The sequence below is a fragment of the Drosophila suzukii genome, chromosome 2R (assembly GCF_043229965.1).
Source record: "Drosophila suzukii chromosome 2R, CBGP_Dsuzu_IsoJpt1.0, whole genome shotgun sequence".
Taxonomy (NCBI): Eukaryota; Metazoa; Arthropoda; class Insecta; order Diptera; family Drosophilidae; genus Drosophila; species Drosophila suzukii.
In genome coordinates this window covers 10,196,645-10,218,398 of record NC_092081.1, presented here as the reverse complement: position 1 = coordinate 10,218,398, position 21,754 = coordinate 10,196,645, and the positions used below count along the sequence as shown (strand labels likewise).

The 21,754-nt window shown below is 39.9% G+C and overlaps 2 protein-coding genes across 3 annotated transcripts in view; one reads left to right on the top strand and one right to left on the bottom strand.

The window, feature by feature from the left end:
• ttv (exostosin glycosyltransferase 1 ttv) overlaps window positions 1-21,334 on the top strand; it is a 75,858-nt gene extending 54,524 nt beyond the window's left edge. The window contains exons 6-10 of the mRNA XM_017073728.4: window positions 18,548-18,651; window positions 18,736-18,886; window positions 18,946-19,275; window positions 19,340-19,656; window positions 20,151-21,334. Of these exons, the coding sequence (XP_016929217.3) occupies window positions 18,548-18,651; window positions 18,736-18,886; window positions 18,946-19,275; window positions 19,340-19,656; window positions 20,151-20,259 (1,011 nt within the window). The 3' untranslated portion in view covers window positions 20,260-21,334. The remainder of the gene's footprint in view (window positions 1-18,547; window positions 18,652-18,735; window positions 18,887-18,945; window positions 19,276-19,339; window positions 19,657-20,150) is intronic.
• Window positions 4,813-10,199, bottom strand: LamC (Lamin C). Of its 2 annotated transcripts, none has more exons than XM_017073729.4 (4): window positions 9,617-10,199; window positions 6,515-7,109; window positions 5,408-6,213; window positions 4,813-5,345 (listed from the first exon to the last, which is right to left on the bottom strand). In XM_017073729.4, exons 1-4 carry the CDS (start codon window positions 10,015-10,017, stop codon window positions 5,225-5,227), a joined length of 1,923 nt encoding a protein of 640 aa, XP_016929218.3. In that variant the 5' UTR covers window positions 10,018-10,199; the 3' UTR covers window positions 4,813-5,224. The 2 variants fall into 2 exon arrangements, with proteins under 2 accessions (XP_016929218.3, XP_016929219.3); XM_017073730.4 differs by having other exon boundaries at window positions 5,491-6,213; window positions 9,617-10,198.
• Window positions 21,335-21,754: the final 420 nt, after the last annotated feature.

The following is a 21,754-nucleotide window of genomic DNA, read 5'->3' as shown; positions in this document are numbered from 1 at the left end:
TCCTAAGTTAAGATTGAAAAGCTTTTAATTATGAGCTATAATATGAAATCGTTTCAGTTTTCATACTACTTGATTTTCATTCAATTTCTTTCCGTGTGCACACACCCTTTTTACCAAACTAGCCATGTTAACCCATGACGACCGACAACATGCAATGTCGTCGTGCCTGTCGCTCCACTCGCTGGCAAAAACCGCAGCCCAATGGAGCGGCAAGGGATGTGCGGATCTGAGAGTTGTGCAGATTGCGGCTCCAATGCCACGATTCTACATCCCCTGAGCCCCTTAACCCCTTAACCCCTTTTTCGCCCACCCCCACCGCGTTCATTTGCCTGCGTTTTGGCTAGTAATAATCAATTTGCAGTTACAGCAACCAAAATGTGTGTAACCAAATTAAACACAAATATTTTTCCTGTACCTTGTGACCGACTCGAAGGAACGAAGGGCAAAGGTGGCAGTTTGCCCAGGCAATTAACGACTTGGTCCACAATCGACCAGAACATGGTCAACAAAGGACATGCATGGGGAGTTTAGTTTGATTTATGTGACGGGAAGTGAAAGGAGTCCCTCTGCCCCACACCTCATTCTTGGTCAACTAATTTGCCCTGCTCTGTAATTATTATTATTGGCTGGCAGGGGGGGGGGCCCAGATGCTGGTTCGTTTAACAACCAAAGTTAATTGGGTTTTGATCGACCAGCACACAAGGGTCAGAAACAAGGGACAATGCTTCAGGTTTGAGGTTTGTGTGGAATTCCTCAATTAACTGATTCGATTGGCTAATGAAATTGCTAAATCAATTTAATTACAACTTTAATAGGCACATAAATATTTAAAAAAGTAGTAAATTAAAAAAGGTTTTAATAGATCGATCCGCTCTCGAAAATACTTGCACTTTTAGATATAAAAACTGATTTCATATTTACAATACCCTTAAGAGAAATTATGGCACAGATATCTAGTCATCTGACTATTGTAATGGAACCCTATATAATTTTCCTATCAAACTTAAAGCGCGCCACAAAGTATGCAACACAAATTTTTGTTCAGGAATTTTCCCATTTGGCCTGCATTTTTGTGCACATTTGATTTATGGGTCGCGATTAAAAAGATGAATTGTGGCATTTTCGACAGGAAGGGCGGGAAAAGGGGGCAGACATAGACACTGGGGCCACGCCCACCTGCTGAGGTGTGGCACGTGCATCACGTAATGGCTCTGTGCACAATCCCTTCTGGCTTATTTGACCCACATTTTGCATATGGCCAAGAATGCAGTTCCACATGGGTCAAACATCGTCATGTCTGTACCCCTTCCCCCCCTCCTTCCTTTTACCAACCGCCTTTGCGGCTTTAATATGTGAAAGAGCTCCTGAGATGGGGTAAATACTTGATGTGTATGTTTGGATGCCACAGGCAAAAACAATTCCAGAATATTTACGAAACAGCATAAATTCCTGCATTTCGTCGGGCTCTTATGGTGAAATGCCTTTATAATTTGTTCTTTTTATTAATTTTCCACATTTTTTCCGCCCTTCCAACCGCAAAAAGGCCCGAACCCCCCAAAGTAGGCCACTCACGTCTCACTTTTGGAGTGGAAAGTTCCTAATAATCCTTTAGTCCGGGACACGTATGAATATGAAAGGTTCGGTAGAGATGAGGGTCTTTGGGGGAATCCTTTTCCCTTCGCTTACACTTAAGACCCGTTCATGCGGCAAATTGATTTAGGCATAAACAAGACCGGAACACTCTTAACCCTCTAAAACCCAGGGCTACGAAAGAGTGGCGAATAATTTCTGCTGCCTCAACTGGCCTTGTTGGGGAAATCTCCTAATTCTGGGCGTTGAACCGCATGTGACCAGGCGGTGTCAGTTTTTCCGGGGTATCCTTTTTTGGCACTCTCCGCCCCTATAAGACTGGTCCATTAAAGTCAACAAACTAACAGCCAGCTGACGGTTTTAAGGAGGGTTGTTCGGGTTTTTAGGTTCGAGTTTGAGTTTGAGTTTGAGTTTGGGTTCAGGTTAGCCTTTGTTTACCCTCATCGCCTGGCCCTGCTTTTGTTGCTGTTATTTTTGCTGCTGTGCAAGCAAACAGCAAAGGTGAATTTTAGGAGGTCTTCTCAAAGGGCGGGTCGGAGGAAAAACAAATTAAGCAGTTATTTGGGTTGTTAGACGCTTCAGCCACGCACATCCTGATCCTACTCCTGGTGTTTGGTATGAGAATGCCCTTTATTAGAGAGTGTGGAATAAGCTTCCTTGACCTAAAATATGTCATAAAAAGTAAATATTATAATAAAATGTTTTGTCTTATTTAAATCAATTAGTTGTGACTGAAAGTGAAGTCTATTTTAATTGCAAATTGAGGGACTTTATTTATTTTAGACCAATGCAGTACAAATCAGCATAGGATAAGGTTAAATAAAATCATTAATATCCTTTGATTACATTTAAACTGTCAATAAAAAGCTGATATATTTTTTGAGCCTTAAACCTTTGCCAAACCAAAGGCTTAGAATGGAATCTTAAAATCTCCAACCACGAATCATGGAATGTTCCACCAAGACTTTTCCCCTTCTGAGCACAAATCAATTCCTTCGGCAATTTAGCACTTTATCGCCAGGCTTTTGCCAACTTGACCAATTATTTCAATTAATAAATCAAAAATAGAACCCCAAGTAAGACCGCAACCAAACTTTTGCCACATCCTTCGAAAAGGAATCGAAGTGCGTAGGCCGGAGAATATGCGTGTGTGTGTGTGTATATATGGATGAGCGGAAATTGTAAGCGGCTGATCCCAAGATTTGCATAATTTTATTGTGTGTTGAACTTTCGACTAACCAACCATCCAGGCAGCCAACAGCCAGCAGCCCAATCTGTGTGTTGGCCCGGCTAGGAACCGAATGGCCACAGGATCCCCACAAAAAGGTCACTCAAAGTCCACTTACCGAACTTACTGTCGGCCCACAGTTGGCCCAAAATCTTGGCCTAAGCCCCAAAAGTCTCTCTGTGTCTCTGTGTGTTGTGTGCTCGAGTGTGTGTGTGATTTGGGGCGAATGGATGTGACCGATAAGCGTGTTCCATGCACTTAAGTTGCACGGGGAGGCAGAAAGCGGAAGCTGGCAAAAGTTCGAAAATGGTCGCAAAAATTCTCAGAACAACAAAATAAACCACAATAAGCCAAAAACTTGGGTTGTGCTCGAACTGTTCTGCATATGAGTGTGCACTGAAGAAACACAAATGAAACTGTAGAATTCATACATGGTATTTATTTAATTTAAATATTTTGAATAATTTTTAACAAACGAAACCTCCATTTAATATATGTTATATCATATAGAGTATTGCCAAGTTTGACTTATAAAGACTTTGAGTTGGGGAAGTTAGGATTACGAAAGTTCAACTATGGGTTAATTGGCAAATCAAGTCGATCAAAAATAATCTGTTTTTGTCTACATTAATTATGTTAAATCTCTATTTTTAATGTAAAACTTCAGATAATTTTGTTAATAATGTACCTTTTTAAACCCACATTTAATATATGTAGACTTAACGCATTTTGTTTGTGGTATTTTATTTATTTTTTTGGGGTTTTGCGGCTTTAGTTTCTATGCAACAAAATATGTTGCATACTCGCAGGCAGCTGTCGAAAAACTTTCCTTTCACCTGGCTGTCTCTTCTTTGTCTCGTCGAGATTTGCATTTCAAAGCACCGGCCACGCCCACTCACCTGGCCAGGAGAGAAAAAAAAACAGCTACAATCCTGCTCCTGTGAGCAGCAGGAATCTAGGTAGCATCAGCAGCTAAAAGTAGAGAAGGAAAACAACTTATTACTTTGACTAATCCTATTATGCGCATGCAAACGTGCGCCAAGGAGGAAAAAACTTTCCCAAGGAAAACTACTTTGAAGTCAACTGTCTACTGCTGCCCCGCCTACGCTCCTCAGCCGCTTTCTCCTTTCTCCGCCGCCTTTCTCCCGCGTTCATTCCATTGAATCGTGCAGTCACTCAAGCGCCACTAAGTTGCCTTAGTGGCTGCTCATGCACTGCGAGAAATGGCCGAGCAATAGATAACCCTATTTGGCTCTGGCGTCGCCAAGCGAAAGGATCCTCTTCCTGGTGATGTTAATTCCTGCGGAGCAATGCAGATGAAACAGTGGAAAGCATAGGGATTATAAGTCTTACAAACACCAACTCTAAAAATTGTAAATGAGAACAGAATTTATTTAGACATGGCTATAGTCTAGAGGTTCAACAACTTGGAATGGTTTTTTTTATTAAATCATAAAACACATCAAGAAAATGCTATGTAATCTCTTATGTTATTAATATTATTTTTAAAAGCTTACATATTCGAAAACTTTAAATACCCCTATTAAAAAAATACAATTTTCGTATTTTGTAGTTCATTACCATTTAAAACCATAAATCTTAGGTTTACTGTTAGCACTTTCGAATCATTTATTAGTTTAAAAGGCCTCCACGGAATGTTTTAATAATATTTCCGCCTCTAGCTGTATATTTGCTCCATTAAAAACTTGAGCTCCAGTTTGTTCGACCTCTCCCGGTGTAAAGTTGCAAAACTTTTTCGTTGACCTCATTCGGTTTTAGCCCATAGTTTTGCTCCCAGCTGCACCTGTCCCCCGACTTGTTGTAGTTAATTTCCTCCACTTACCTGTCCATTATGGCCAGGTCTTGGACCTGAGATAGTGGAAAATGCCGCGACAGCAACTCAAGAAGTTTTCCACGCGCAAATCCTAAGCTGCTTTGGCTTCCACGCAAAATGAGCAACCCAACGGAGTTGCTAAAACTTGCTTATTAATTGATTTTCTTGTTTTTTTCTCTTTCAACATATATATATTTTTTTTTATTTTACCAAAAATGCATGTTCTCATCATAAATTACACAGAGAGTGTGGAGTGAAAAAAATCTTACTTAAGCATACATAGGAGACGCATAGAGTCAAAGACATGAACTAAGGGCACTTAAACATTTAACATTAAGAGTTGAACGAAGTATTGTTGGTTGTACATAATTCACATGTTGCTTGATATGTGAGAAGGATCCATATAATAGGTATTATAACGATCTACGTGTTGTGTGTGAATGTGCAGCTTCGAGTCTGTGAGTCTCTGCGGTGAGTTAAGGGGGTGGGGTGTTTAGAAGAGATATCTCTAAACCAATCCAATCCGATTCGAATTCTATGGGACGCCTAGAAGAGCAGGGAGAAGAGACTCCTCACTCCAGTAGATCCAGCTCCGGAACCGAGGGTAAAGCCCGTGCTGGGCGTGCCGCTGCTGCGATGCCGCGAGGTGTGGCTGGAAACGTTAGCACGGACACGGTCGTAGCTGGCAACATCCTGAAATAGAATACATATGTAAATTATAATCCTATAATGGTCATCTATATAGCATATCGTACTGGTCCAGCACAAACTCGAGGTGTCTGCAGTGGCGGCAGATGTCGCAAGTGCCGCACGTGTTGTATATGGACAAGACTCTCACCTCTTTGTCGGCATTGGCCAGCACCGATCGCATCGAGTTGGCCACCGGCCACTTCTTCTTCATCACCAGGTTGTTTGGTGGATCGTGTGGGGTTCCGGCATCCACGGACCAAATGGTGACACTAGCACCGCCCAGAACCTTTGAACCGCGCGAGAACTTGAAGGCCAGCTCCTCATCGCCGGCAATACGGGTCAGCTGCCACCCGGTGAGATTGATCTCCTCGGTTCCCTTGTTGTGCAGCTTGATGAAGCGTCCCTCCACATCGGCCTCGATAATCTCCAGATCGCCCTTGGCAGCGGCATTCACGGAATACTCGGAAAGAGTACGATCCTCGCTCTCATCGATCACCGTGCGGCGTCTCTTGACGGCACTGGATCCCGAGATTCCGGGAGTGGCCGAGCGACGACCACTGGGCGTCACCCTTCCGGAACGAGTGCTACCACTGGCGGACAAGTGGGTGCCATTGCTGGAGATTCCAGAATCGGCATTTGGACGTCCGGGCGATTCGATGTTCAGGCGACGCTCCTCACCGCACAGCAACTTGTCGTAGGCGGCGATCTCGAGATCGAGAGACACCTTGATGTCCATCAGATCCTGGTATTCCTGCAGCTGGTGGGCCATCTCGTCGCGCATGCGCTGCAGCTCGGCCTCTAGGGAGGCAATGTACTGGTTGTGGCGCTGGCGCTCCGTGTCCAAAAGGTTCTCCAGCTCCCGAATGCGAGCCTATCCAAAGAAAAAAGGGGGAAATTAATATTAGAAGGGAGAAATGTACATACGTATACTCTTTTAAGAAAAACTAAATTTCTTCTTAACTTCAAGAACTTTTCTTCTCGAATGAGTGAGAAGAAATTTCTTTCTCAATTTTTTTTGCTTAGCTTTTCAATACAAAATACGATATTTTTAGAAAAACAATCTCGAGAGCACTTTCGTCTTGATTTCAAGAACGTTGCTTCTCAAATAAGTGAGAAGACCATTTCTCAAACATCGTTTCCCATTTTCTGAACTGCAACTTTTTAATACTCACATTCAGGCCAGCATTGGTGTTCTCCAGATCCTGCAGCTTGGCATTGAGGCCATCGATCTTGACGCGCATGAGACGCACTTCCTCGGTGGCATGAGCGGATCCCTGGGCGGCCCTGTTGGCGGCGGCCTTGAGGTTCTGGATCTCGTTGTCGTACAGCAGCTCGATCTCCTCGCGATTGGCGCGCATTTGGCCCTCGTACTGATCGCGGAGTTCCTGGAGCGATTGCTGCAATTTGGCCTCATACTGGCGCGACAGGCGGCCATCGATCTCGCTGATCTCGATCTGGCGACGGGAGCGGGTCTCCGTGAGCTCCTGGGTGTGCACCTGATCCTTGAAGGCCAGTTCCTCGCGCAGGCTCTGGTTCTGGTTCTCAAGGTCCACGCGGGCCAGGGTCTCAGCCTCCAGCTGCTTGCGAAGATCATCCAGTTGGCGACGCAGACGATCGTTCTCCAAGGCAAGTTCCTTGGACTGATCCTCGAACTTCTTGCGATCGGCCAAAGCCTGGCTGTACTTGCCATTAATCTCATTGTACCGATTCTCATACAGACGGGCGTTGTTCTCGGCCACTGTGGCCTCCTTTGTCTTCTTCTCTAGTCTGAAATTGGGAAGGAAAATATTTGAAAATTAATATTGAGTCTACTATAAAACAATAATGTTTTAAACCCTTGTGAAAAATAAAAACATTTAAATTATAAGAGCCAACATTTTACATAAAATAGAATCCAGAATATGTTCTTTTATAATTGATTAACTCTGATAAAATTCAGTTTATATATTTGCTACGTTTTCGAAGTACCATTTAAATTTGTAATACACAAAAAAAAAGGGTGGGAGGCAACTAGAATATCTAAATAATTCCATATAGACGATTCATATAAGAAGTTGTTTTTCGCCTTTTATCTACATGTGCTCATTGAATGACGTCACTTATCTACAGAATTTGAACTGAGTCACATTTTGTATCACATTTATTTTCAAATAGCAAATGTATTATTCATTTTATTTATTTAAATTATATCGACGCTTGGAAACTCGTTCAACGATCCTCCATTGGACAATCAATATTTAAACATTTCGAGGTTTTTGTTTGCCTTGAGAGAAGTCGTCACATGCCATTAGCATAAAGTAGCCCGGCTATTTCTGACCACCTTCCCCCGGCCCCTTGTGATTTATGACCACCTACCAGTTCAAAGCTTTTTCTATTTAGAATTCTATTTAGCCAAGAGCAAACACGTTATAAAAAATAGCTATGAAAATTCCACAAATAATCCGTAAATAGTTTCTGAAAATAATTTAGGTTGTCAATCGGCGCCTCGCGTGGTGGGCACGTTTTAAATAATTCTCTATATTGAGTAACAACAAAAGCCATGATTTCAACTATGGCATAATTGACTATACACGCCTTGAATTAATTCAAAAATTAAATTACAAAAAAAATTAAATTTAAATTATGGAGATTGTTTCCCACCTTTTGAGGAGAATGTTTTTACCTTATTTGAAAGCTTATTTCTATAGAGTCGGGACCTCACATTCTGTTTTAGCGGTTTTCTTTCCGCTTTTTCTGTTGCAACGAGTAAATATAAACAATTTTCGTAGCTAATCAAGAAAAGTTGTGTAAAAATGGGGGAGTAAAAACGGAAAATAAAATAGATTCAAGGTTGTTTTGTTTGTGTTCTAGTTTTTCCTTTTTTTTCGATTTTTTCTGCGTTTCGGTTTTTGTGTGTGCGTGTTGAAGTTCCATTTCTTTACCCCCAATTCCTTCCGTTGACCTAATTTATTTGATTGTATGGTTTTGTCAACATATAGGAATTTAAAAACTTTGTTAGGAATGTTTAATTGAACTTAAATATTAAAACATACTTATCCAGTTTAAATTGTGACTGTTTTATTAACATATGGCTAATAAACAACAGTAGACAATGCTAGAAAATCATAAAAAAATTATTTAATGTGAATCTTTTATCTTTTAAAACCAAAAATTCCACTTTTCTGCTACAATCTTATCATATCTAATCAAAAAAAGTTTCTCTTTATGAAAGCATTCCTTTCCTCTACTCGTCAGACACACATGAACACGCTGAAAATTCAAGTTTATCCAACATTTAAGCCCGTGACTTTTAGCCAAACTCTTAACTTCGTTAACACGCCTCACCCAAAAAACACAAACAAAAATCCATGCCTATTGTGAATAAAAAAAGCTTTGGGCCTCATCGCGCAATAAATACCCAAAATAAATATTGCCTGATAACGTAAACGACGCGAAACGGAAATCTCGAAAATGGAAAAACTAAGCAGACAACATTTGTTGACATCACACAAAAACTGGTATTACGTATGGATCTGTAACTGCGTGCCATGACATCATAGTCTTGTAACCTTCATTCAGATATACGTCGCTATTTCTGTTATTGTTTGATGTTTTTTTCGGCTACTCATTAGCTGAGAAACCAACATTTGCATAAAAATGCCTAGAGAATTCTGGAAGTGTAAAAGCAAAAAATAAACAAGAGCGATAGAGATAGAGAGAGCGAGTTCCCATGTGCGTGGCTTTCGAAATGTGCTTTTGGCATGACATCATCGGCCTCGCTCGCTCTCTCACAGTCTCTCCCAATCGCTATCTCTCTCTATCAGGCCCTACATATAAAGAAAATTACGAATATAAACATAGGTATAGAATTGAGGGTAAAATATTATCAAAACACTACTAAATATTAACAAAAAATATCACAAAACCAAAGTTTTACTTAAAGATTTTAAGACTAAACCGTTCCTAATGTCAAAAAAAAGGTTAATTACAAGGTATAAAGCCTTTTTTAAAGAAATCAATTTTAAAACTTTAAAGTTTCTCAGAAAACAAACAAAAAATGTTTAGAAACTGAATGAAGGTGGAAATAGTTTGACTATACTATACTATACCTACAAGGTATATAATTAAAAAACCACCCTGCTAGGAACTATCTAAGCATGTTTGACTGTACTTTCTCAAGAAGTCTCTTAAAGTATTCGCTTTTTCTCCCCGTGCTTTTCGCGGGCCTGTGTATATGACATCACTGTCTGATTATACGCTGTTACCAATTCAAGACCCCCGTCTTAGAGCTTTACCTCGGCTTCAGGTCGTCGTTCTCCTCCCACAGCCGCTTGATATCGATCTCCAGCTTGGCCTTCTCCTTGGCCGTCTCATCGAGCAACTTGCGTGCGGCGGCCAGTTCCTTCTCATAGACCGCCTTCAGGTTGGAGGTCTCACGGTTGACGGTGTCCTGGGCGAGATTCAGTTCCTGGGTGAGACGACTGTTCTCGTTCTCCAGGTGGCGCATGCGATCGATGTAGCAGGCCAGGCGATCGTTCAGGTGCTGCAGTTCCTCCTTCTCCTGGATGCGGGTGGTGCGGGTGGGCGAGGTGGGCGAAGTGGCGCCCAGCCTGGAGGAGGTGGAGGCCCCACCCACCGGCGTGGAGGTGGAGGCGCGCGAAACGCGTGTGTTCAATGTGACGCGGCGTGCTGACATTTTGTTGTGGTTCTGTTGTTGTTTGTTTGTTTGTTGCGAGGTGCGAGTGCTACTTGCTTAAGTACGTAATCCTCTCAAGACTCTTGCTCAATATATATTTATTTTTCCAGACGTTTGGAGCTAGTTTTTCTACTTATACGTCCGCTTGGCTTGCCTGCTCAAAATTGACTGAAACTTTGCCTCGAACCGAACGGCTATCATCGACAAAATTAGTCGTCGTCGGCGGCAGTGGCGGCGGTCATAAAAAAAAAATACAACACGAATGGGGCACTGCTCTCTCTATTTTTTCCGCTCTCACCTTTTGGCTTTATTATTATTGTTGTCTCGCCATCCACCACATTCGTTTTCCCATTCGCATTCGTAATCGCTGTTGGGCTTTCCTATGTACAGCTGTTTGTGCCTCTGGAGCTCTAAATAGAAATCGCCCCAAACGCACCCAACTAACACCGTTCGCCAGTCCCAAAAACTCTTTTTACAGCACAACTTCGTTAAAATGGTTCAAAAGAAACCGACTTATTTCTTCGATTTTCAAACTCGTATATCTTTAACAACCCAAAAGAATGCTTTGTTATATGTCAAACTATTATTAAGACTTAAAAGATTCGTTTCTTTACTGACAGTAATTTCAGAGCACACTATATTATAAGAACGTTTTCAAAAAAAGTATATATTATCGGTTATATAAAAAATGGCATATGAAATATTAACAAATTATTATTAATTTCAATGCTTTCAGTTAAAAATCATTAAAAATGATAATTCTCCTATCAAAAACTAAACTTTACAAAGCATATTTTTGTGGCTATAGTAAGGAAAGCTCTACTGTAGGCTTATTTGGAATCCCAGCGATGCATTCCTAATCTTTAATGAGATCTTCTTTGAGTTGTCCAAGGTTAATGAACGGCAAGTGCTATAAAATTAGAGATGGTACTAGAAAAGGAAATGGAGTACCATTGAACAAATTTACACATGAATAGAGGAATGCGTGAAAGTTTTAAGGAAACGATTTTTCTATGTTCATATAAACTGCAATAAAACAAAACATTTTGATCTTAAGATCATCTTATTGTGGTTATTAAAGGGAAGCATTATTCTTGAAAAAGTATGCAAATTTAAAATTAGTTGTATTCAATTTAGTTAAGAAAAGCGGAACCCTCTAATATTTAACAATTTTTCTGCTAGCAAAATTCCGTTTTCCGCCTGTTGGCCACACATATTCATTATGATTTGTTAGACTTTGGCTGGTCGCATAAATTAATGGCCCTTAATAGTGATTGCGACACATGAAAATCGACCACAATGGACGCCCACATCATCAATTCCGTTCCATTTGGCCCACAGAGCGTATGGACAATGTGTCACTCGAGTTTATCGATCAGCAGCGGGTCAATTATGACCCAGCGGCTTGTCCAAAATTATGAAATACGGCTGGGGATAGAATAGGTGGGGGTTGTACATACATAGGTGGGATGGGTTGGTTTGGGTTGTTTGTTGGAAAATGGCTTGGCGCAATGTCAACTTGTCATAAGTGAAATATTTATTGACATTGACTTCTATGGAGCTCTCTTTTGGAGAGCCCACAGTCATAATAATAAATAACCCGTTAAAAGAAGGGAGAATGGCAGAGCGTTTCTATTTTTTTATACCAGCTTTTATTTACCAAAATGCAAATAGCCGGCAAACAATTTTTTATTTTGCCCCTGAGAACTGAGAGAACTGGAGAACTTTGAATACGCTAGTGTGCTCACACGCTGCGAGAAAATATGTGAACTTGTCATGCAATGTTAACGAAGCCCGTGACGTCATCACCCGAGTGTCAGCGAAGCGAGAACTGAGTAACAAAATAAAGACGGAGAAAAAATCGAGTAAACGGGTATACGTATATGTAGCACTGACCTCCAAAACGTAGCCGCTTCTCTGTGACGTCACCGAATTAATTTTAATCATGAGCGAGCATTTAAATTATTTTCTTCGCCGCCGCTTCCCTCTTTCGAAATTATAATTATACTTATAATCCATTCGTAAGCTTTGCGCGTTAGCTAATTAAAACTAATTAATGTTCCCAATTGTGTGGAGGAAAACGAGCGTTAAAGCCTAACCAGATGTTAAGTGATGTTGTTATTTCCCTTACTTGGAATTTGTTTGGTTTCACTGTTTATTCTGCTTATTCTGTTTTTTGTTTTTTTGTTTTCGGAAGTATTCTGGCAGAGTTTTTTTAGATTACGCCTATTTGTCGCATGATGAATTGCTTGGGATTAAGATTACAAATTGATAAGAATTATTCCAATGGCCTTTGCAAAATTCGTTGCTTAAGGAACATGATAGCTTGCATTAAATAAAATTGAAATGAAAGTAATATCTTTTAAGGGTATTTTTATACAATAATTGTAATGGAGAAAAGTAGTGTCCCATTAAAGAGAACTATTTGTTATTACAAATATGAAATTGGCCAATAAAAGCTATCTTTACCTATTTGAAATTCTTATCAAATTTCAAAACGTTTTGCCAAGAGCATCTACTGTATTTTTTATCATATCATCTGGGTAAGAAATATTCCGTTTCACCCATCGAACACAACAAGTATCGATTAACCCAAAATAAAGCATGACAAATAAACAAACAAAAAGCACCCCGCAGGGCCTTTAATTTGAGCCAACTTTTGTGAATAAATATTTATTTGGTATTTATTTGCTTTTTGTTACATTTGGCTGTCTATACTGGCCTGCTGCGCCTATAGTTGAATTCACATGGCATTCAGATACTGAATAAACTGAAATCAAACAAAATTGAAGTTAGCTTCTCTTTTTGGCCGACGTCAAAACTTGTTTGTCTTTGCTGGATTTTTTTTGGCCTTTGCGTTTTGCTTGTTTTTCGAATTTGTCAAAGCAGCTTCATAACTTCAGCTGTTGTTGTTGATTATTTGCGTTGTAGCGACAGCTCCAAAGTTTGCCAACAATAATGACATCATCGTCGGCTTAAAGTTTGAAGTCATGGCAAATGACGTTATAAGATGAATGAACGGCAAGAGCCAAAATACAGGCGATTAGGCTGAAGAGGTGCTGAAAAAATCATTGAAAATTTAAGCGTAATTTGAAAAGCTTAAAAAGTTACAAAACACCCTTTGGCGACTTTGACTTTTGAATGGATAAAAACAATTAAATTAATAGTAAAATGGCTGAACTAAATAATTAAACAAATTTTAAAAAGCTTCGAAAAAGTTTACAATTCTATTATTTTTCAATTAGAAAAAGTTTCTCAGTTCAAATCAGTAAATATTTTATCAGTTACCCTGCATTTTAAACAGTTTCAGCTTTCACACTCACCATAAAATCATTGAAAATGTATTTTCGCTAATCCAAAAACAAAGCCAAAGAATTGTACACTCGACACCGCATTTACACATCATCGCATAACCCCCTGAAACGACAAATCCCCTCCGCCCATGGAGACGCGGCACTTAATTAACATTGGTCAACAAGTTTAGATCGATAAATTTTTGTGCAAAAACACGTCCGAATGGCGCATATAAAATATGGCTAAAACCGAAATGAAAAAGTAATATAAAACGAATTCAGTTCGAAATTGGTTTAGCGATTTGTTGCTGTTTTTGTTTAATTGTCATAAGCCAAAAACCGCAAGGGGTAAAATTGTTTGCTTTTTGGCGTACGTGTTTCAATTTTTAAATATTTTTAACTTTGTTGGGGGGGGACTATTTTAATATTCTACGATATTCATATGTATACGTTTTTTTTTCGTCTGCTTTATAATTGAGTAGAGTTTCGTAGTTATTTATGGAAATTAAAAACGAAGTCAACTTGTTACGCATACGCCATGTTGGCCGTAGCTAATTTTTGATGCTCTGCTTTCTTTTGCATCTTTTGACGTTTGTTAATTTTTAAGCAAAGAAAGTTTGAAGAAGTTACCAGCTAGCATTTACATACAATTTTGTGCTTCCTCTCCATTTCTATCTATATGTTCACGTCTCTTTTAGCTACTTGCATAAGTTAATTTAGTATTTGTCTTGGTAGGAGTTTGCCTTTTTCTCATTTTATTTTGATGTTGAGTGTTTTGGGTGTCACTGAGTGCAACTTTTGGCCTGGCCAACCAGAGGAGTACATTTTATGTATGCAGCTGCCTTTGCACAGCTTGGAACTTTTAGCCCGCTTGCCACGCCCACACACAAACACACACACACAGCAGCAGGAAGCTGCTAGCCCCCCAAGAAGTATGCTAAGAAAAATAGCATGCAGAAAAAGAAACCGACATTTTCTCATTTCGCTGAGGAACAGGAAACGAAAACTTTCGCAATGGCCTCACCCAACAGAATTCAATTTGTAAACATATATGCTTTTTATGTAAGCTGCAGAAGTGTGTCTCCTTAAGCTGATTAGTAGAGTAGCTAAAATATAAATATATAAGTTGTAAATATCAAAAATGAAATGTTATATTTAAAAACGTAGCCATGTGCTTAAAATTCTTAAAGCTTTAATCCCTTTTTTTGGCAACACCCGTCTTAGGAACAAAAGCTTTATAAAAAAACTGATTTCACGAAATGTTTCTTATTTCTTCTTAATCTGTAATCGTCTTTTGCCACAAACTGCTTTAGTAACCCCTTTGCCAAAAGCTTCAATTAAAATCTCCTCAAAAGAAAACTTACAAAACAAGAAAGCTGATCAACAAAATAAACATGTAGTAAAGCGGGAAAAAAGTATTTTTGACTTGCATAGGCAAAAGGAAATTCTGGCAATTAATTTAAGCAAATTTCGGCAGAAATGTATACCGAAAACTGCATATATTTTATATGGCTATGTGCATTCTGCCAGCTTATGGGCCAACTTAAAACGCAATTCCAGCCAAGCCAAGGGAAAACGATTTGTTGTTGGGTTGTGGTGGCTTGTAAACACTTTAAATTCGGTCTTTAAGCCAAATGCTTAAAGAATATATGTATATGCAGCATATCCACCTGTTTTATTTGCCTGCATTATCCACTCTATTGGGTCCGGGGCCTTCAGCCGTCTGCAGTTACCTCAACCGGCAACTTAATCATCACAAATGCACACATCTATAAACTCGATGCTGATGCGAAACGGAAATGAAGTTCTGGTTGCCTTCCTTTTCCGACCACCGCACTTATGCTCCGCTCCTTAAGTAGTGCCAGCAGCGTTTGTGGCCGCTGCTCTTGGTCCTTCTGCTGCGATAAGTCTCCTGGCTGACATCCAAATAGAGCCTGCCAGCAACGAATGATAGAAAAGAAAGCCCGGCAGCTGAATGGGAGAACTCCTGACATGTGTAGCCAAGCAAATACAATTACAGTGGACCTTCTTGACTCGGAAAATATGAAAAAACCCAAGAAGTATGTCGGAATAATTATAATTTCATTTCGTACTCACAAGATCTTAAATATGTTGGTTAATGAACATTTATATTAGTTATTAAAGGATTTATAATGGTAGTCCTATCATAGTTAGTAACAGATTAAAATGTTTTCTTTTTATAAAATTATGGATTGTATTATTCGTTTAAAAAAATGTAAGCACTATTTGTGAGTTAAATTTATTAATTTTCTTGTTCAAATTTGGCTAACTTTTAGACACTATGAGAATGATTATATTATTACTTTTAATATATTTTTCGTTTAACAAAATTCAGGGACGAATATAGTTAATAATTGTGATTTTATATGTTACAATTTCTCATTAAAATTTTCCTGAATTTTAAAGACCCAGAGAAGAAGATTATTATTATAATGTTTATTTTTGGTTCCTACAAGAATGTTGTGTCTCTTAATTTGGTTTTCAATTCAAAGCTAAATATTATTTTTGTTTCGGTAGAAATTACTTTTTAAAATCAGTTTTTAGCTACAGAAAATAACCGATAGCCAAGTGGAACTGTCGTTTTGTACTGCTGCGAGCAACTTAAAAATTCCGGCTGTGCAACATGGATCTAAGCCAATTAAATGCACGTTGTTGGCCAATTAAAATGTGGGCAAAGAGGGTCTGCTGAGCAGGGCCGTCCGTTTGGGCCAGGCCTAAACATACATATATGCAGTGTGTAGTTTGCAGTTTGCAGTGTGCAATGTGCATAATTGAATCGCAGGCATAGGCCATCCCCATCTGCCTGTTGGCCCCTGTTAGCTGCCTCTCGCTCTCAATTATGCTGGCAGCGTCAACAGCATGAGATTGACTTAATTATGTCGCAGGACAACACACACAGATACTCACGCACACAGCGCGAGGAGCGAAAGGAAAGGATAGGAAAGGAGTTGAACAAACACGCTTTTCGCGCTGAGCGTTGATTATGCAAAAATGGGGGGATGCCCTGAAGAAGGAATTATAATTACAAAATATAAAGCAGGCACTTGAGACACGTTGCCAGCCAGACAAGGAGCCAAGGATCGACAGGACCTGCCGTCTGCAGCGAAATCCTAGTTGGGTTAGTTTGCTTCTGCACCTGCAACTACACCTGCACCTGCCGGTTGCTTTGGTTGGCGCCTAACGAGCGGGGCTAAGGACCATGATGGATGTAAACAAAAAGATGGCAACAAAAAATATATATAAAACTTAAAGCCCCCCAACGAAGTTAGGATGCCCTGGCTTTAGATTAAGCTTATGAATATTGATAGTTTCAGAAGCGGCAGTGAGAAGCGGCAAAAGCTTAGGGAGTTTATGGCCTTAAATGTTGCTCCTGACACATTTTCTGGCACACTCACAGAGCACTTTTAAAAGTCAACATTCTCCTCTAGCCATTTTTGGTTCGATATTTCTAATTAAATTAAGTTAGAGATGAAAGCATTAGACATTTATTATATTTTGAAAAACTTCCGTATATAAAAAAATAACCTTTCCAAATGCAATGTTCATAAAAATGATTTTTCTGGTAAGTCGTTAAGTTGTTTATTTTTAAAACAGCAATAAATCTAAGACACTAACCATTGTGTATATAACTATTACTTAAAATTTCTATAATAGATGTATCTTCATTAAATAAAGAAGTATTTTTACCATTCAAAAATCTTAAATTAAGTTCACAATTCAAATTTTATAAGAGTTCTTTGCATTAAAACTAAACCATGTGCTTTCAAAATGACTTCCTGTGGCTTCTGAAGATCTAGGGTAAGCACTCGGCACTCAAAGGATTACCAACTGTCGATCTATCAAGCGTAATTGCGTCTAATTGTAGGTACCACTCCCCAAACGTCTCATTATGTCTTTTAGCCTGAATAGTAGTGCGATTCCGCCGGGAGATGATCGTCCCAGCATTCAAATTCCACTAACCACACGCACAAAAGCGGAGCGTGCCAGACAGAAATAACACGAATGAACTGATGAGGGGGTGGTAAATGGTGGTCTAGTGGGTGGTGGTTTTGGGGGTAATGGGTGGTGGTTGGCTGGCTTTTGCATAACGCTCCGTCTTCTGTTTTCTGTCAGGTGCACGTGGCTGGCTGCACCTGCACTTGCATAACTCAGCACGAACACCACCGCCCACCTGCCGCCCTCTACACTACACACTAAGCTCTTAGTTGGGGTCAGGCTTTGCAATTATAATTGCATTCAACCCGAACTCAAATGCAAACGCAAACTGGGAGCCAAAACAGTGCCAAATGGTAGGTGCAGGAGGAGGACTTCTTGGCGAGTTAACTGCGGTCGGGATGTCTAACTAATTTGGCATGGCATACTTTAAGGCGCGCTCACACTTTGAGCGACAAATTAACGCCGCATTAATGGCACGCCACTTCCTCTGAATAACCCTCTATCTTTCTCTCTCTTTGTGCAACACAAGGGAGGGAGTGAGATAGAAGGGCACTTCCGGCCATAGAGGTTGCTGTGCGACTTCCGCTGCGCAGCGGAAACTGCGGTAACGCCCCTCGACATTCATATATGCACGGATATACGCACAGCCAAGTCCGGATTAATAGATTATGGTTAGATATTAATGGATATAAATATGTTTTAATATTTTATACTACAACTAAGGGCTGTTAAAGTTACGAAATGTAATGAGAATGCTTCTAGTTAAGTTTAAAATGCACCATATAGAGAAATGTATAAGCTTTTCGAATAATTTGGGTATACTTAAGCTTATGTCTTGATATTTACCTTATGGACCACAGCCATTGAAGAACAGATGCCTGCAGTTCAAGGATTTCACTTTCAGTGCTGTTTTTTTGAACGCCGTTGTATATCTGAAAAGGGGAAAAAGCGGTTACAGTAAAGGGGGCACCATCTGCGCCAAGCGGAAAATTAGGCAACAACTCAGGCCCATTGAATTATCACACTCAGCGGAGGACATAGCGAATAGATGGGTAGAGTCAGAGGGTTAGACCACTGGGAGGGCTATTCAAAACGCAATTTGGCCCGCTCCTTGAAATGCACTCGATATTCAGCAAAGCACAGCTGAGCTGAGCTCAACTCCCCCCGTCTCTTCTGCTCCTCCTCATTAGGCAATCAATTGGCAATCAGCACTTGAGCGTATCGACAAACCATTAAACAAGCGTTAACCCAGGCACTTACCACCCTTCCGTATCTTGCAGATCATCCGCGAACGCCTGCCGGATTATCCGGTACGGAGCAGTCTGGTGTGGAACAGTTCGCCGGGCGCCCTCCTCACGTTGCCCACCTTCGCCGACAGTTCAAGGTTGGTTCTGGTCCTCCAACCCCCTCAATAGATATATCTTGTGGTACAACCTTGTAGCTCAATCGATTGTGACCATCGTTTCAGATACATGCCGTTTCTGCTGAACTCAATGGGTGCGGAACCGCGTCATAATTACACGGCGGTTATCTACGTCCAGATTGGCGCCGCCCTGGGTCCGAATGCAGCGCTCTACAAGCTAGTCAGGACCATCACGAAGAGCCAGTTCGTGGAGAGGGTGAGTTTAGAAAGTCCATGCTACATAGATGTATATTTATAGTACTCTTTTACCCCCAGATCCTTGTCCTTTGGGCAGCCGATCGACCGCTGCCCTTGAAGAAACGCTGGCCCCCCACCAACCACATACCCCTGCATGTGATTTCCTTGGGGGGCAGCACCAGGAGCAGCCAGGGAGCTGGACCCACAAGCCAGACGACTGAGGGACGACCGAGCATATCACAACGATTCCTGCCCTACGAAGAGATTCAGACGGATGCCGTACTGTCGCTGGATGAAGATGCCATACTCAATACGGATGAACTGGACTTTGCCTACACGGTGTGGAGGGATTTTCCCGAGCGCATCGTTGGCTATCCGGCGAGAGCTCACTTCTGGGATGATTCCAAGGTGGGTTTGAGCTTAGAAGATATATTTTATAAAATATATTTTACATATATAACTATCCTTTTAGAACGCCTGGGGCTATACGTCCAAGTGGACGAACTACTATTCAATTGTGCTAACTGGGGCGGCCTTCTACCACCGCTACTACAACTACTTGTACACCAACTGGCTGTCGTTGCTGCTACTTAAGACTGTACAGCAGTCCTCCAACTGCGAGGACATCCTAATGAACCTGCTGGTCTCTCACGTGACCAGGAAGCCGCCGATTAAGGTGACGCAGCGCAAGGGCTACAAGGATCGGGAGACGGGCCGTTCGCCCTGGAACGATCCTGATCACTTTATCCAGCGCCAGAGCTGCTTGAATACCTTTGCGGCGGTCTTTGGGTGAGTTCCTTTCATCGGCGAAAGTTTAAGTATTCAAAAAGTTGAAAAAGTTTCAGAAGAATCAATTTAATTTTTAAATATTTTAATCCTTAAACTTATGTATCGAATTGTCTATATGAAACTTCAGTTCTTGAATATAATTATAAAGTTAACTACGATAGATAAGTAGAAAGGACCTTAACATTTTAGACTAAAAACTGTTGCCAATGGGAATGGTACAGAAAGCATGTTTGTTGGAACTCGATTAGTTCGCCTTGCTCTGAAGAATTCGCGGTTTTATAGTCTCATATATTCTTTAATGGATTAAATGGTCAGCACTTACAATTTATTTATTATGGTCAATAGTAGTTTCTCTTATCCTGAAGAATTCACGTTTTAATAAAGTTAAGTTAAATAATTACATTTTTTAAATTATGATAGGTAGCATTTAAATCATTGTCTTAAACATGTTTGTACATTTTATCTAAATCTATCTTTCCGTTTTATCTTTCCAGCTATATGCCGCTGATACGTTCCAATTTGCGCATGGATCCCATGCTGTATCGTGATCCAGTTTCCAATTTGCGCAAGAAATATCGCCAGATCGAGTTGGTCGGCAGCTAGCGATATGTGCATCCTGGCAATAGCTACAAGCGTTAAGAGTACTGAATACATATACACCACACAACCACAGCCACAGCAATACCAATACTAATACCAATACGAACACAGACAGACACAAACACAAACACACACACATAAGTTTAGATGAAATGCTGTTTTTTGACGCTGGCCAAGCGATGCAAGAACTATGTTAATTATTATTAGTAGCGAAAAGAAGAAAGGATGGAACTTAGTTAGGAGCCAACGGGCGTTTGTAAATGTATGCATGTGTACATCGATGTGAGCATCCGGCATCCTTTGCAGTTATATATGCAATGTGTATATATAGACTCTAAATACGATTATGTGAATTAGCCTAGTTAACTTAACTGCAAGCGAAGCAAACGATTTTTGCCATCTTTTTTGCTAATTTCAAATTAGCTGCGCTTAGCAAATTTTCTATATGCATACATAAATGGATATATGTATAGGGACATAAGTAGCCGATTTTTTGTACTGTGTGAGTTGAGTTTTGTATGTGTAAATGTTTGTATGTCCTTGTTGTAACTCTCCGTGTATAGTTAGTGATTTATCAATGTGGAACGAACGTATGTGCGGACATGGCAAAGTCGTCTCCTTTTCAGTTTCGAATTCCAACTTGAGGCTCCTTGAATTCCGTATATAAAGCTAAAGAATCGACTGCATCTTCTGATTATCCGTGGCCATTATGGAGCAAAAGCAGCCAACTTTTTTCAGGCCATTCAGCAATGTGTGCACAAAATCCGCAGAGGAGAAGCAATTAACTAATGCTAAGTTTAAGGTTTAAGTAGCTTACCATTTCCAATTTGTTATGTGCAATTTTTTATTTGGACAACTCAGCTTTTAATTCTTAACGTGGCCATTTATTGAAGTACGTAAATCAATTATCAATATGCAATCAACTTTTTAATCACACGCGCATATCAAGAAGAGAGACTCCACTCACAAGGGAGCGTTTTATGTTTAAGCTACAACAAGAAATTTCTATACATATACTATAGCTAAAGTATATTTCTATACCTATTTTTTACAACAAATATACACGATTGCAGATAAATTTGATGCCTTTGTTTTATTATTTTACTTTTCAGTTTACATTTTCTTTTTGGCAAAGTCAATTTCCAAGTGCGAAGGGCAATAAGAGCTAAAAGCAATAACTATGCTTCAACATATCAAATGATTTTGGAAGTACCATTTTAGTTTTTCAATACTTTTAAAACTATATTATATTATTTTCATATATTTGATTTATGATAATTTTTTATACATACTGTTTTATATATTTGTTTAAAATTGTAACAACACTTTTTACACTGAATGTTTCTCTGACTAATTTAAAACATTTGATTACATTTTTTGGAACTATAGACTGCTCTATTATTTTATATTTGAAACCTCTTTAGTTAAATGGTTCTTAAGAACCGAACGACAGACTATAGTGGGAAATCGATTGACGCCAACTTGGAATGTTGCCCAA